Consider the following 14,818-nt stretch of genomic DNA (forward strand, 5'->3'; position numbering starts at 1 on the left):
ACAGCAGTCACCTTCTTTACCAAGGGACTCAGACGTGGAACCTTCCAGAAGCCCTATCTCCTGCACCCTGAGTTCCATGTAAGTAATGTATCTGTTTTGGTACTGAGTAGAATACAAATGCGTTGTGTTTGTAGTGCTTTTGTTGTAAAGTGAGTGATTTAGTGCCTGCGTCTTGAAAGGGAGAGGGGGTTCAAATGTGACTTTGTGAGTTTATGGTTGAACCGAGATGTGTTGTTGGAAAACAGTTTTATCTTCAGGTGAGCTGATGTGCTCGCAATTCATTATGTGAAAGTCCACGTAACAATAACTGTCTGTGATCAATTTCATGAACACTTGCATTGGAAACAAATTGAAATTAGTAACAATATTAGTAAGTAAAGGTTCTATATATATGCTGTATTGTGTGTTAAGAATGTTTCATGACAGTTTATGCCGCCTGTAGTCCTTTGAGTGATTTGTTGATATACCACTTGTAATATTTTCAAGCCACAGCACAATGACTTCATGACCTCAATAAAAGAGTGTGACCTCACTATGCTCCTACATAACGACTCCAAACGCTCCTCTGCACTCGTCTCCAGCGGACAAAATGGCCTCCGCTTTCTCCATGCGCAGCTACTCAGTTCGCCAGCCCTCCTTCTCCAGCATGTCCCTGAGGGACAGCGGCCGAAGCCCTCGCTCCAGGCCCCCCGTCTCCTCCAGCAGCAGCCTCTCCCTCTCCCGCTCGCTCTCCGTGGGGAACGGCCTCAACACGCTGGGCTCCAGCCTCTCCCTCAACAGCATGGGGGCCGGGGTCAGCGACAAGGAGGCCATGCAGGGCCTCAACGACCGCCTGGCCAACTACCTGGAGAAGGTGAGGTCTCTGGAGCGCTCCAACGCCGAGCTGGAGGTGAAGATCAAGCAGATGATGCTGGAGCGCGCTCCCAAGGGCCACGACATCGAGGCCATGATGGCTCAGGCTCACGCCATTGGCCAGGAGGTCAGGGTCCATTCTGATGCAACTAGATGCTAGTCGTGCTAGTTGTGCACAGACGCTGATGAATTTTGTATTTGTTTGTGCCATTTATTTGAGAGCCGTTTCTCACGGAATTACCTTCGAAAGGCGTGTTTGACACGAGTGCATTCGATACAATGAATTGTGTGATTTGAGTTGTTGACACGCCTCTCCACCCACCTTCCAGGTGAGAAAGAAGACCCTGGAAAACGCCCGTATCATGCTGGAGATTGATAACGCCAAGTTGGCAGCTGATGACTTCAGGGTCAAGTGAGTGACAGACAGAGGGGCTATTCTTTCAGCCTCGCCCCGTCTGCGAGTTTCACATGAGAGTGCAAGTCCGCGTTGCACTGTGAATAAATGACCTCTCTGTCAGGAGGAGAAATAAGAGCCCATTCCCACGGTGCTCTCACGCAAACGGGCCGCTCCCGGCACCACCCATCAGCTAGCCCTGGAGCCTGTGATAGATAGACGGGGGTCAGGGAGACATCATCCATTTCGGATGTGTCTGACGTTTGGCACGGTGAGGCGCTAGGAGAGGAGCCTGCAAGGAGTTGCAGTGTTGCGGGGAAGTTACGTTGTCAGGTTTTGGAACATGTGTGTGCGTGTTTTTGTGTGTGCCACTACTGGTGTGGAATCTCTGTTTGGTAATCCTGTATCGCTAGATGGGAGGCGGAGGCAGCGCTGTGCCAGTCGGTGGAGAGAGACTGTCTGGCTCTGAGGAGGGCCAAGTCGGATCACGATCAGATCATAGCTACCCTCAGAGGAGACCTGGACAGCCTGAAGGAGGAGCTCTACTTCCTGAAGAAGAATCACGATGAGGTGAGATCTCCCCCGCGGGTCTCTCTCTCGTCTGAGAAGGAGCAACGTGTGTTTGCACATCATTGACTAATTACTTCACAAGTTGTCAAGGGGACGGGGGGGACGGGGACGTGTGAGGAGTGTGTGTGACTGTGTGTGTCTGTGTGTGTGTTTGAAGGGTGTGTGTGAAGGGTGGGGGGGTGATTGGGACAGTGTTCAAAAGTTCACAAACCTTTGAAAAATGCTATTCTACAAAAGCGGGTTAGCCTATGCAATGTATTCATTTAGTAGACACCACTGAGCCATTGCACAGTTATTTTCACCACCTTAAACCGCGCTCCTCACTAACGTTCAGAGGAACGAAGGGTAGCAGTCACTGAAAAACGATCATGTGTGTACAGGCACACCCAGCTCTCTGAAGTCTTTGCGCCGTGAGATGCGATGATCACTTAGACACACAGCTCGGAAAGACACACAGGGATTGTATGTTCTGATAACCAGGTGTGGTGTCCAGGATGTGGCCAAGTACAAACAAGGAAACCTACCTCACAGAGTTAGCCGGAATCCTTTCCCAGCACAAGCTCCACTTCCACTATGAGAAGTCATGGTAGAAGCACGAGACAGTCATATCACTTCATTCTATAGCTGTACTGGGGCTGTACCAACCGATGTCTATTTGTCTTCCTGCCTGTCTCTCTGCGCCTGTCTGAATGTCTGCCTGTTTGCCAACCTGTCTTCCTATTTGCCTCCCTCCCCCTCTGCCTCCCCCCTCCCTCCCTGCCTCCCTCCCTGTCTACTGGTGTTTATCCACTGCAGGAGATGGGCGCCCTGAAGGCCCGTCTGGCCAACGAGCAGGTGACTGTGGAGGTGGATGCCGTCCAGGGCCCTGACCTGGCGGCCATCATGGCGGAGCTGAGAGTCCAGTACGAGGGCATCACCCGCAAGAACAAGGAGGAGGCCGAGGCCTGGTACCTGAAGAAGGTCAGTCGGAATGTAGGGGTGATTCCAAATTCTCAGCATATTTCAGCACACGAACCATGAAATGGCTGGAATCCCACACAGCGTAGCTAAAACATCAATCAGCGTTTCCGTTATTCCATATGTCATGTCATGTACATCCAATGATATTCCCTTTTGACAGCGCTGTCTGTGTTCAAAAGCTGTGATGTGATCAGTCCTGTGTGTGTGTGTGTGTGCGCAGCTGGATGCGGTGCAGTCGGAGGTGAAGGAGAGCAACGAGGCGCTGCGCTGTGCTCAGGGAGAGCTGAGTGAGCGACGTCGCTTCCTGCAGGCCCTGGAGGTGGAGCTGGACAACCTGCGCAAGCAGGTACTGCACACACCCCCAACCCAGGGGACAGGGGACTCCAAACTGAAAAAAGGGACTTTTATTCTGAAAGAATCAGCCCCTTTCACGGTTCAATATCGGTGCAAGATGAATTGTACCGATTTTGAATGGACGTGGAAGATTTTGTGAATCTGAGAATTGCTGTTAGCCAGCACGTTGGTGTGAGCTCTCTGCTGTGTCTTCATTGTCATATTGATGGTTGGTTAAACATAGTGCATAGTTCATCAATTTGACAGGACACAAACAAAGTCAAGGCTATGTGTGTGCCACTGTCTGGGACATGTAAAGGCGGGTCTCTGTACTGTACACACAAAGACATACATAATGGAAATATTTCCCAGGAAAAATATATATATTGCGGTGCGTGTGTGCTCAGCACCAACTGATAAATGACCACCTTATCTATGGAGAGTAAGATGTATGTGACAGTGATGACATTAGCTTGTCTCGCTGCAGAGCAAGGCGTGGTTGTAGGTTGTAAAAGGATGAACCAGGTTTACCACCCCAGAGCATCGCACCATACGTCGAACGTGAATATGCTTGATCAGTGCTGAGGTACATGCATACTAAACAATATTATAGAGATGGAAAGCCACGCAAGCTAGCGAAGGGCCTAATCATTGTTAATCAATCTTGATTTTAGCATCTTAATTTTTTTAAAGCACAGACTCTGGTCGCTTGAATTGTTCGAACAAGTCCATAGCCCCTCGGAGGAAGTAGTTTAAAAATCACGGTTGTTGGTTTGTGCTCTGCTTGGTCTACCAGGTGGGCGTGATGGAGGGTAATCTGAGCGAGACGGGCCACAAGTACACCCTGGAGATGGAGCGTCTGCAGGCCACGCTGACCCAGCTCGAGGACGAGCTCTCCCAGCTGCGTCTGGACATGCAGCGCAACAAGACAGACTACGAGCAGCTGCTCCGCATCAAACAGAATCTGGAGATGGAGATCGCCACCTACAGGCGGCTGCTGGAAGGGGAGGAAATGTAAACAACGTGTAATTTAAACATCGCAGAATCACAGGCGCAGTAGGCAGAGTAGGATGTAGAGGGGCCAATCCCCCCCTAATCTCTGTGGAATGTTTCTAACGGAGGCTTTAACTCTAAAAAAATGACTTGTTTTAAAACAAACTGCCCATTTCTCTGTAAAAAGGGGGAGCTTCTGGCTATGCTTATCACCCAACATTGTATTTACTCCTATGCCCCTATTCGGTACTCTGTAATCAGTCATTAAAGTAAAATTACATTTTATTTCACAATCAAACCTTCCTAGAACTGACTGTTACTTTTCTTTTCCCTGCAGGGTAAAAGAGATCCCACCCCCTAAGAGTAAGTACTTTGTTAAATGTTTTGATATTCAGAATAATATAAAGCTATTCTTTGAAATGATCTAAGTTCCCCATATATTGTGTATGTGTTATACTGTAGGTTATTTTATATTCATGAACAGTTGGTTGTAAAGCCAATTGGCCCATGGGGATAGTAAAGATTGACTTGACTCTGCTGTATATTATTTCCCACATCAAATAGATAAAGCAACATATCAGAATGTAATTTCAGTCTAATCAAAACCACATTGCTTATCTGATAACTAACATGGCTGCATTCCATGGTGAATGTTAGGCCGTGAGAATGGGTGAGTTCTTGGGTTCGCTTCCCCAGGGTCATTTCAACCAAGTACCGTCGAGGACACACCCCTTCTTTTGGCCTTGGTCTCGGTATCGCCCTGCTGTCATACGTGCTACTTGATACAGGACAGCGCAGTCCAAACCCTCTTCTTTAGCCTAGTTGTGTTTATGTGCAAGTGCATCCTTCCTGGCAAAAGGAGGACATTTATCTTAATACACAGGGAGGGAGTGTCACATGAAAGATCGGCACAGATTCTAGGTGTTCTCAAAAATGAGCTACTGAGAAACTGACATTCTACCATGAAGAAACATGCACATTTGATCCTTAATCTTCTGTTGTACTTTGTCTGCCGCTTTGGATAAAAGCGTCCGCCAAACGAACAACAAGGGGAAAGACACGAAATGCAAAATGTAAAGATTACAAGGAGCTGACTGTGCCCGTGTGTCGCAGGGGAGCCTGAGGTTAGGACAAGGAAGATCGTGAAGGTGGTCACCCAGACCATGGTCAACGGCAAGGTGGTGGACGAGTCCAGCGAGGTGGAGCAGATAGAGGAGACCAAGAAGTAGAGGAAGAGCCTGCCTTCATCATCCTCATCCTCATCATCACCATCAGCATGTCAAGCGTCTATGGAATCGTGGCCTTCCACGTGTGATACTGGAGTTGAAGGCTCACCCATGTGGGCGTCAGTAGTTTTTTTTTTTACAGGGTGACCTCTATAACAGTGACTGGAAATGCAGAATCTATCAACTGTTAAAAAATTAAGGAATACATAAAAATGTGTAGTCCCATGTATTGACTGTGTCAACACTGTGTAGACCTAAGAATGTGTCGTCACATGTAGTCTTCTGTAGATTATCTGAATGTCCATGGTAGTGAGGGAGAAAATAAATACTTTTTAGAATCTGCAATACATCCTTTTAATATGATTGGTCATTTCAATGTTTCACTTCTTTGTCAACATTGTTATAACATAAATGTCAAAGTCTGTGTACCAAATGCTACAGCTTTCAAACCCTGTGAGCATGTGGCAAATGCCCCTTTATGGAGAAAGAAACTGAGGAGAAACTTAGGTAACACTTAAACAAGAGGCAGAAACCAAAATCACTGAATGACCAAACACAGGGTCTCGGATATCAAGGCTTTTATGTGTGTGTGTGTGTGTGTGGGTGTGTGTGTGCACAATAAGAAGAGTAAAGTTATTAAATTAAAAGTTAACCAACGAGTCACCTTTTTACAGCCACATATGGCGCCTCCAACTGAAAGCTAAATTCCAGAGATAGGTTTTATCGTGACATGGTTGACATCCTAGTTTTGCGAACACAAAACAGTGTTGAAGTCATGAGAACCTTTGTCCTGTCCTTCTGGGTCACTGTGACACCAGAGGACAGATCAGATGACATGTCAGTCTACAATTCCCATGGCGATTTACTCTATCAACAGACCCCAAATACTGAACCTGAAAATCTGGTCCTGTGCTCATTATCTTGCCTGGAACTTCTTATGGAGCTAACATAGCAAACATGGATGGCCTGTTGATAGTCTTGATAAGATATCATTCCTAAATTGTCAAATGGCCACTGTTGTTGAGTATAAGTGCATGTGGAACTAATATCCCATGTTGCTAAGTGTTCCAAAAAAAAAAGTTAAAGTGCACTGCACTCTGAGGTTTTACTGGTGTTGCTGTGACTGGACTTTTTGTCACTGATCACTGAAGCATCATGTGAAGGGACATTGTGTGTGTGTGTGTGGTAAATATATCCCTTTTTAAGACTTTCCAGTTTGAGCTAAGTCATTCCATGGCCTTGCGCTAATAGTCAAGCTGCTATTCCTGTGGTCACTGTAGCCTACAATGCTAAGAGTACTTGGTCATTTTCTTTAACGTATTGACTGATGTAATGGGCTGCTGACACACATTATCACAACACAATAATATGAGATACCGGCAGTGGTAATCTGACTTTAAAGGAACATTCTAAGAGAGATTGGTGATGCTCCAAATAGGCTTTTGTGAGTCATGTTCAGTTGTTCAACATCACCTTTATTTGGAAAACAACTGGTGAGATGAAGAGAGGGATTCTTTTTCCTTTAAGCAAAAAAGGTTTCAACAACCTTAAGCAATATTTGAAAACCAGCCTTGACTGGATGATCATTATGACAAACATATGTTCACGAACCCACACACCGCATGTGTCCGTGCAAACGTGTATGTGAGTTTTCAGTAGGGTGAATGCGTGTGTGAACGTTTCACGTGTGAAAGTGTATGTGTTTCATAATGTGTTTGTGTAACAGCAGTCTGTTACTAAAGTTGGCATGACTTGTCCATCGCCATATCATTGTCAAACCAACAGTGCCGCTTTAAATAGTCTCCCGTCTAGATTGCCTCCGCCCCCTTCCGACACCGCTGTTCCGTACACAATCGGCCATTTTTCTAGAACGATTCTAGAAATGAAATAAATCCCAGCTTTGTTGGGGTCCACCGAAAAAAGTGGCCTGTTTATTTAGCTTTTTCCCAGCTATAGGTGAATATATTTTGAATACATAAGTGAGTCTAAGAATATATTTAAATGTTCTCTTTCATAAGACAGGTTGTTTCGGAATACGAAGTAGATTTTAGAGCCTCTTCTAGACGCTACATGAATAGGATGGAATGGGATGTTTAGCCAACAGATTAGCTACAACGTAATTGTTCACATGAAACAAAATGATAATACAGCTGAATTCGTTTTTGCTGAACCATGCAATGTGTTCAGAATGTTTAATTGCATGCAGCGTCTGCCTAATGCCGTGTCATTATATCTAATGGAAATATTCAACAATTTAATCTACTTAAATTGTGTTCTACACGTTGTGTGGCTTCACCGAATTGATAGGCTCATGGTTAATACTTTTTTTAAAACTGATTGTCATTAGGGGAATAGGAGTGGTAATAACTTAATAGTTGCTTAGAACATCTGAATGCTGATCAAGAGTTAGCAGTTTGGATAAAAGTCTGCTAAATTAATACATGGATTCGTTATTTAGTGTAGTGCAGGTGTTACCCAGGAGAGCCTTAATATTTGACAGTGTATTGTTTTCCAGGTTCTCATATGTGAGGCACCATGACCCAGAACCAGGTGATCCTCCAGTTCCGCTTCTCCACCTTCGGAGACTCCATGCTGCAGAAGATGAACCTTCTTCGCCGCCAGAGCCGGTTCTGCGATGTCACGGTGCGCATCAACGACCTGGAGGTTCCCGGGCATAAGGTGGTGTTTGCCGCCGGCTCGCCCTTCTTGAGGGACCAGTTCATCCTGCAGGACTCCAGGGACGTCCAGATCTCCACCATCCAGGAGGCGCAGGTGGGCCAGCAGCTCCTGCTCTCCTGCTACACTGGCCAGCTGGAGCTCCCTGAGCTGGAGCTGGTCAACTACCTGACGGTGGCTAGCTTTCTCCAGATGGGCCACGTGGTGGAACAGTGCACCCAGGCCCTCAAGAAGTTCATCAAGCCCTACCCTCACCTGCAGCCCCAGAAGCAGGAGGAGGAGAGGCCCTCCTCCCGCCACAGAGGCCTGGAGCCTCCGGCCGCCCCTCCGCCGGCCGTGTGTCACCAGGTGGTTGACGAGGACGAGGACGACGTCGTCATCATGGAGCCCAGGACTCCGCCCCGTGGGCGAGCGGAGCAGGAGCTGCTGATAAAGGACAGCCCCATCACCATCGTGAAGGTGGAGTCTGTGAGCGAGGAGGTCTCAGACACAGAGAACCCCCCTTCGGGACACTACCCCCCCAGCAGCCCACCATCCTCCCCACTACACTCTCCCGAAGCCCAACACTCCCTCATCAACTCCACCGTGGACACGCGCTCCGGCGAGATGCCGGGCGAGATGGCTGGCCTCTCCATGCCAGAGTACCCGCTCAGCCCCCCTCCCGCTGCCACCCCCACGGGCAGAAGCAACAGTCTGGGTGGCGGGCACCTGCGCTACTTCGACAAGTCCCTTCAGTGGTACCACCAGTGCCCGAAATGTGCCCGCGTCTTCCGCCAGCTGGAGAACTACGCCAACCACCTGAAGATGCACAAACTCTTCATGTGCCTTCTGTGTGGCAAGACCTTCACCCAGAAGGGCAACCTGCACCGGCACATGCGCGTCCACGCCGGCATCAAGCCCTTCCAGTGTAAGATCTGTGGCAAGACCTTCACCCAGAAGTGCTCCCTGCAGGATCACCTCAACCTGCACAGCGGAGACAAGCCGCACCGCTGTAACTACTGTGACATGGTGTTTGCCCACAAGCCCGTCCTGCGTAAACACCTCAAACAGATCCACGGGAAGAACAGTTTCGACAATGCCAACGAGCGCAGCGTGCACGACGGCGTGCACGACGGCGTGCACGACGGCGTGCACAACGGCGTTCTTGACGCGACACACGACGGCTACGCACTGTGAGACTCTGCGTCAGACTGAAATGCACTGAAAACCAGTGTAGTGGTTAGCTGGTGACATCCATGTTTTTAAACCATGTTGGTTATGTTTATGGAAGGATTATTGAAGCTAGTCTGGAACCTGTCTGTGTTGAATGTCATTTTGTATATGAATACTGTTGGCTTATTGATTTTTTAAAGATCTAGCTTCCAAATCACAGTTTAATTTTAAATCCATGACATTTTAGAGTAGGTTTAGGCCACTGCAAGTGTTCTTTTGTGAAAAGGTGTGTGCTAAAATGTTGTTTAAGAACTGACATGATTTCCCTTCTCCCTAGAAGGTAATGTAGGACCAAAGTGAAAACTGTGTTTCCATAAACATGTCATTTTCAATATCAAATGACTTAGATCAGTGGTTCTCAAACTAGGGTGCCCCTTTCCAGTGGTACGCGGAGGAATCTCAGATTATTTAAATACCTTAACCATTATATAATTGAAATGTGATTTAAAATAAGTTTTGCCTTCCCTATAATATTTTTGTTTCGAAACAAAAATAAATGTTGGCACGCGCTACTACCTGACTTTTCCCGGGTATTGCCGCATGCAAACATCCACACACACGTGAACTGTGTGTAGCTCAATAGGGTAGGCTTACAGTACTGTATTTTAACGTTGGTCATAATGGTGGTACTTGGAGAGTGAAATATTTTCTGATGTGGTACGGGGTGTAAAAAGTTTGAGAACCACTGACTTGGATAATAAACGTGTCTTAGATCTGGTGTTGTAACGTCAATAGGTTTTTTTCTTCTTAAGGAATATGTTTTGTGGACAACTTTAATCTGCCTTAATATATATTACATATAATTAAGAATCCTAAATAGAATAAATTATTTTCCCCAGTGAATCATTCAAATTTTCTTATGACGGTGATAGCTTGCAATATCCAGCAGAGGGCACTGTTGGAACACCATATTGCATCTGAAAAGCATGGTGTGTGTGTGCTTGTCTGCGTGCACACTACTAGAGCAGCTGCTGAAAGAGGAAATCAACTATAAACTTCTCACTGCTCAATTATGTCAACTGGCATCCAATTAATTTCATTAACTCATTTGGCCAGAAAATACAGTTTTTCTCTTGATTTAGCTCCCAGTATGTGAATAGCCATTCAATTGGCCTCTCTACATACTGTGAATTAAACATTAACAACTAGTATTATTGGTCCATACAATAGCTCCAGTGGGACATTTATCAGGATAAGTTGACACATTCACTCCATACTGAAACAAAAATTCCAGGTGCAATAAACTGCTCTTATGTCGACATCCTTTACTGTTCCTGAGGCCCTGCTCTCCCCCTCCCCTCTCTCTTTCCTTCTTCTGCCCTCCAGTTATGTGCCCAGTGGTTTTATAAATGGGCCGCATTGTAGAAAATATGGGGCCCTTTGTCAAACAACTTGCCGTCTACAAATAGCACTAACTCCTCTTAGTGGCGAGCATCAGTGTTTCCTGCCGTTTGTCATGCGCCGGGACCTCACTGGGGCTTTTGTTCTGAGATTGGCGACCCCAGAGAACCCAGAGGCCGGTCTACACCTGTCTGAAAGGAGACTGGACCCAGTCTACACCTGTCTGAAAGGAGACTGGACCCAGTATACACCTGTCTGAAAGGAGACTGGACCCAGTCTACACCTGTCTGAAAGGAGACTGGACCCAGTCTACACCTGTCGGAAAGGAGACTGGACCCAGTCCACACCTGTCTGAAAGCAGGGCAGCTGTCACCCGGGAACACATCCAGGGTGGTGGATCTGAGAGCTGGTTGGTTGATGGGCAATGGATGGATGGATGGATGGATGGATAAAGAATGGATGGATGAGGGATGGATGGATGGATAAAGGATGGATGGATAAAGTATAGATGGATAAGGGATGGATGGATAGATTCACAGACAGATGGATTGATGGACATTGTGAATGGATGGGTGGATACTGATACTGGGTCTATTGGTACACAGTGAACTAACTCAGTGACAAGTCACTAATAGCCCTGACTGCATCAAGTGACAAAACAACCAACACACTTATAAACACCATTGTGCGTGATAATTGGATGACATTCCCTTTCATCTGAGCTAAACAACATGAACAAATGAAAAACGAGTCAGCCAGGGACAAGAACAGTGGAAGGACCCAGAAAAATGTCCACTCTGTATGGAACGTAATTAATAACAATGTTCCTCAATCCGTCTGCATAGAAATCTGGGATTGCAGCCAGTATCTCTGAAAGTGTTTTGGCGGAATTAACACAGACAAACTGCCTAACGTATTCATCACATTCAAGTGGTTGTGAAGTGTACAGAGAAACCCTGTGAATACAATTGTTCTGATTCTTTGGATAACCAAGTCTCAAATGAAGATTTGTTCAGTTTAAATGTCGTAATAATCAATTACTTTGTGATCCATGAAAGAAAGTTTCCTTAAATGTCCCTTAAGAGGATATCTTATTGGAAGATGTTTTTAACATCAATGAGGGTCCTGCTATTAAAAGTGAGTCTGTGTTTCTCTTCCTGTCTCTATCCTAATCAAATTGCGTTGCTAGACGTAGGATCAACTTCTGAGGCTTTTTGTCGGTGTGTGTGTGTGTGTGCGTGTGTGTGGAGGGTGGGGGGGACTGTGACAGAGGGAGGAAGATAACATGTGTGTGTGGGGGTGCAAGCGTTGCTGTGAATACATGTCCTATGCATGTTCCTCTTCGTGTGTGATCAGGATGCCGTCATGCGTGCGCTCTTCCCACACACTCCTGTGGTTACCGACCCTGATAAAAACCCCATTGAAGGCTACTTTCCGTCATGCGGTGGCAGACGGCATACAGCCCACAGACAGCGAGCAGACAAGGGTCCTGAGGGTTTACGGTAGCCTAAATGAAAAGTCACACGTGAATGAGCAAAGGAGTGATATTAAAGTTATTTATTAATCCAAGGTATTTCATATGTTATTACAGTCTCCTCTTGAGAAATTCCATAGCATAGGCTGCACCTTGCATCAAGCAACCCGCAGCTGTCTGAAACCAACCCGCTGGTTCCAAGCTTTACCAAGACTTCCAAACCCCGTTACAACGTTTAAACATGCAACGAAAAGCGAACATGGGCTCTCCACAGTTTATAAATGGATATCAGTATGTATACATGTAATTAAATAATTCTAAACGGTGAAGACAGTAGGGGGATGTAAGTGAAGATGAAGAAGAGCCCAAGAGATATTCTTGAAACCCAAACACCACAGTAGACTACATACAGACGCTTTCAAGGAGGGAATCCATCATGTCAGTTCCGTATTAATAGCCGACTTCCATGTCCTCCTTGTTCTTAATCAGAACCTTGAGATTGAGGCATCAAAATCCTTTTAAAAATAGACGTTGTCTGCCAGCTGTGGCAATTAGCGTAGTTTCCAGTGGGGGGTTTCCAGTGCGAGTTGGAGTGTGCGATGTGGGACACGTCAGGGATCCTCATCGTTGACATAAGGAATGAGGGGTGTTTTAAGAGATTTCAGGCCGTTCTCAGCAGTGCAAAGATTAATGTTGATGGTGTTTACACCTAGGGGACTCGTTTAATCTAAAGCCTCTATTTTAAACAATAGCCTGTAATTACATCAACGTAACTGCTTTAATGAACATCCTACTGGGCTATCACTCCCACTCCCATAATCAACCTTCTTCACATGCTAGTTTCGCTGAACTTCAGACGTCAGGCGTGTTTACTTAAGAATTTCACCAGCTTTTGAGAATGTTTGCCAAACACTTAGTCCGTATCTGAAACTCAGTACGTCCAAGTCTTTTTTATTTTTCCTTTCTTAGTTCTTCCACCCCGTTACCGCGCACCAGTGATTAACGTGATTTATGCAGTAGGCTACGACTCACACTTCATATTAAGTGACCATGGACACTTCAACGGCTCCCTGCCGGAGTAACCAGTGGCAGAGATTAAATCTGACCTTCCGTTCGTCCTGTGGCTTTATGTTGCGCGGGTATTCCCGTGATTACAGTGATAGGGTTAAATAATGGCTGGTATTGGGCGTTTAGCCTGTATGGTTTCATTACACTGATGTTGAATTAAATCTGAATGACTGAGATGTTCAGTTCAGTTGGAAGTGCGCCGGGGGCTGAAAGCGTAGAGGGTGAAAGTTCAGGTTTAGGATTTTATTGCAGTAGGTAGGCTGTCCACACATATTAAGATGTACTCAGTTAAAACACACCACACTCAAGCTTACTGTATAAACCTCTAACCTTAAGTAATAGGCTACTACACTCAAGAGATTTAGAGTTAGATTTAGAAACTCAAAATATGTAGGCTATCCTTTCTTGCACAAGATGCTCATTACATAAAGTAGGCTACATTCTGTTCCTTGAGGTTTTAGGTTGGTTTTGGTGCAGTACAATCAGTGGATGTGAAGCTCTGTGACACAGCTTGTACATTGGGCTGTCCAAATACAATTTGATTAGATTTTGTTTAGATGACTAGTCTTTAGCACTGCCTTAATGCCTTGGCCCTGTCCTCCATTAACGCCCTCTGTGATGGTCTCTTTCCAGAGAAGTCTCTCTCTCATTTTCAGACAGTGGCCACATGCAGACTGTCATTGTAAAAATAAATTGCCTGTGGCACCACACTGGACTCTTGTAATGAACCATGTGCCTGGGGTTAACTCAATTTGGATGCTAGGTTCAAATGTGACTTTGTGTCTGTGTTTCTTTGCAAATGGGAATTAGTGGATGAAACGGGAACATGTGAGGGCTGGACTGTGGGTTTGTACAGAGGGTGTACTTGGCACTCCTCCATGTGTCTTCTCATCTCTCTCTTTCTCTCTCTTTCTCTCTCTCTCTCTCTCTCTCTTTCTTTCTTTCTTTCTTTCTTTCTTTCTTTCTTTCTTTCTTTCTTTCTTTCTTTCTTTCTTTCTTTCTTTCTTTCTTTCTTTCCCCAAACCCCACAGCCACTCCCTCTGTTTGTCCTCTCCTGTCCTTTTCTTCATGTCTTCATGTACGGCGAATGTGAATGACTCCTCTGTGCTGCTCCTGTTCTGCCTGCAGCACAACCTGTTCTGCGTTGATAACGGGAAGAAGTGTAGGAAGTGAGGTCACCCGCCCCTCCACCCACCAACCGCCACTATTTACGCGACACCTTTCTGGTTCCCTTGGTGACGTCGGGATGTGGCGAGGTTTCCGTTTACACGTCTTGCGCGGGGGGGGGGGGGGGGGGAGGGTGTGTGTGCGTGTTTGTGGCAGGACAGACCCTCCGCTTGTTCGCCAGGCACCTCGGACCCCCGGTTCGGTCCCATAACGTCGGCAGATGTGCGTTCGCTGACCCCTGACCCAGATGTAAACACTGTCTCTGACACCTCACCACCCCCCCCCTTCCCCACATGGACCATATGGTGAAGAATAACAAGCAAGCTCTCAATGCTGGCTCTGTTTTTACCCATCAACTCACCACGGCACTACAACTGTGTATGTGTGTGTGTGTGTGAGTCTGTGTGTGTGTGTGTGTGTCTGTGTGTGTCTGTGTGTCTGGAGAGGGATTAAAACAACCTCCCTGGTCTGCCCGTAACAGGGGATGTAGACTGTCGTTAAGACGTCGCAATGCTACCCAGATCATGTGGCATGCGTCGAGGAAGTGTGGTA

At 46.4% G+C, this 14,818-nt stretch overlaps 2 protein-coding genes across 3 annotated transcripts; both read left to right on the forward strand.

The window, feature by feature from the left end:
* On the forward strand, positions 1-5,669 carry krt1-c5 (keratin, type 1, gene c5). Its single transcript, XM_047015801.1, has 9 exons — positions 1-78; positions 582-979; positions 1,182-1,264; positions 1,660-1,816; positions 2,612-2,776; positions 2,997-3,122; positions 3,906-4,123; positions 4,440-4,465; positions 5,216-5,669. The coding sequence occupies exons 2-9, from the start codon at positions 590-592 to the stop codon at positions 5,329-5,331; spliced, it is 1,281 nt and encodes a 426-aa protein (XP_046871757.1). The 5' UTR covers positions 1-78; positions 582-589; the 3' UTR covers positions 5,332-5,669.
* A 1,519-nt stretch (positions 5,670-7,188) lies between these two features.
* On the forward strand, positions 7,189-10,076 carry zbtb26 (zinc finger and BTB domain containing 26). Of its 2 annotated transcripts, none has more exons than XM_047015857.1 (2): positions 7,189-7,307; positions 7,844-10,076. In XM_047015857.1, the coding sequence occupies exon 2, from the start codon at positions 7,864-7,866 to the stop codon at positions 9,178-9,180; it is 1,317 nt and encodes a 438-aa protein (XP_046871813.1). In that variant the 5' UTR covers positions 7,189-7,307; positions 7,844-7,863; the 3' UTR covers positions 9,181-10,076. The 2 variants fall into 2 exon arrangements, with proteins under 2 accessions (XP_046871813.1, XP_046871812.1); XM_047015856.1 differs by having other exon boundaries at positions 7,189-7,284.
* The last annotated feature ends 4,742 nt before the right edge of the window (positions 10,077-14,818 follow it).

Source organism: Hypomesus transpacificus, unplaced genomic scaffold (genome assembly GCF_021917145.1).
Source record: "Hypomesus transpacificus isolate Combined female unplaced genomic scaffold, fHypTra1 scaffold_31, whole genome shotgun sequence".
Classification (NCBI taxonomy): Eukaryota; Metazoa; Chordata; class Actinopteri; order Osmeriformes; family Osmeridae; genus Hypomesus; species Hypomesus transpacificus.

Excerpts from the sequence above, each read along its gene's own strand:
- krt1-c5 (XM_047015801.1), top strand. The coding sequence starts at position 590 with ATGGCCTCCGCTTTCTCCATGCGCAGCTACTCAGTTCGCCAGCCCTCC. Across the intron at positions 4,124-4,439 it reads CTGCTGGAAGGGGAGGAAAT|GGTAAAAGAGATCCCACCCC; the intron begins GTAAACAACGTG and ends TTTTCCCTGCAG. Across the intron at positions 4,466-5,215 it reads AGAGATCCCACCCCCTAAGA|GGGAGCCTGAGGTTAGGACA; the intron begins GTAAGTACTTTG and ends CGTGTGTCGCAG.
- zbtb26 (XM_047015857.1), top strand. The coding sequence starts at position 7,864 with ATGACCCAGAACCAGGTGATCCTCCAGTTCCGCTTCTCCACCTTCGGA.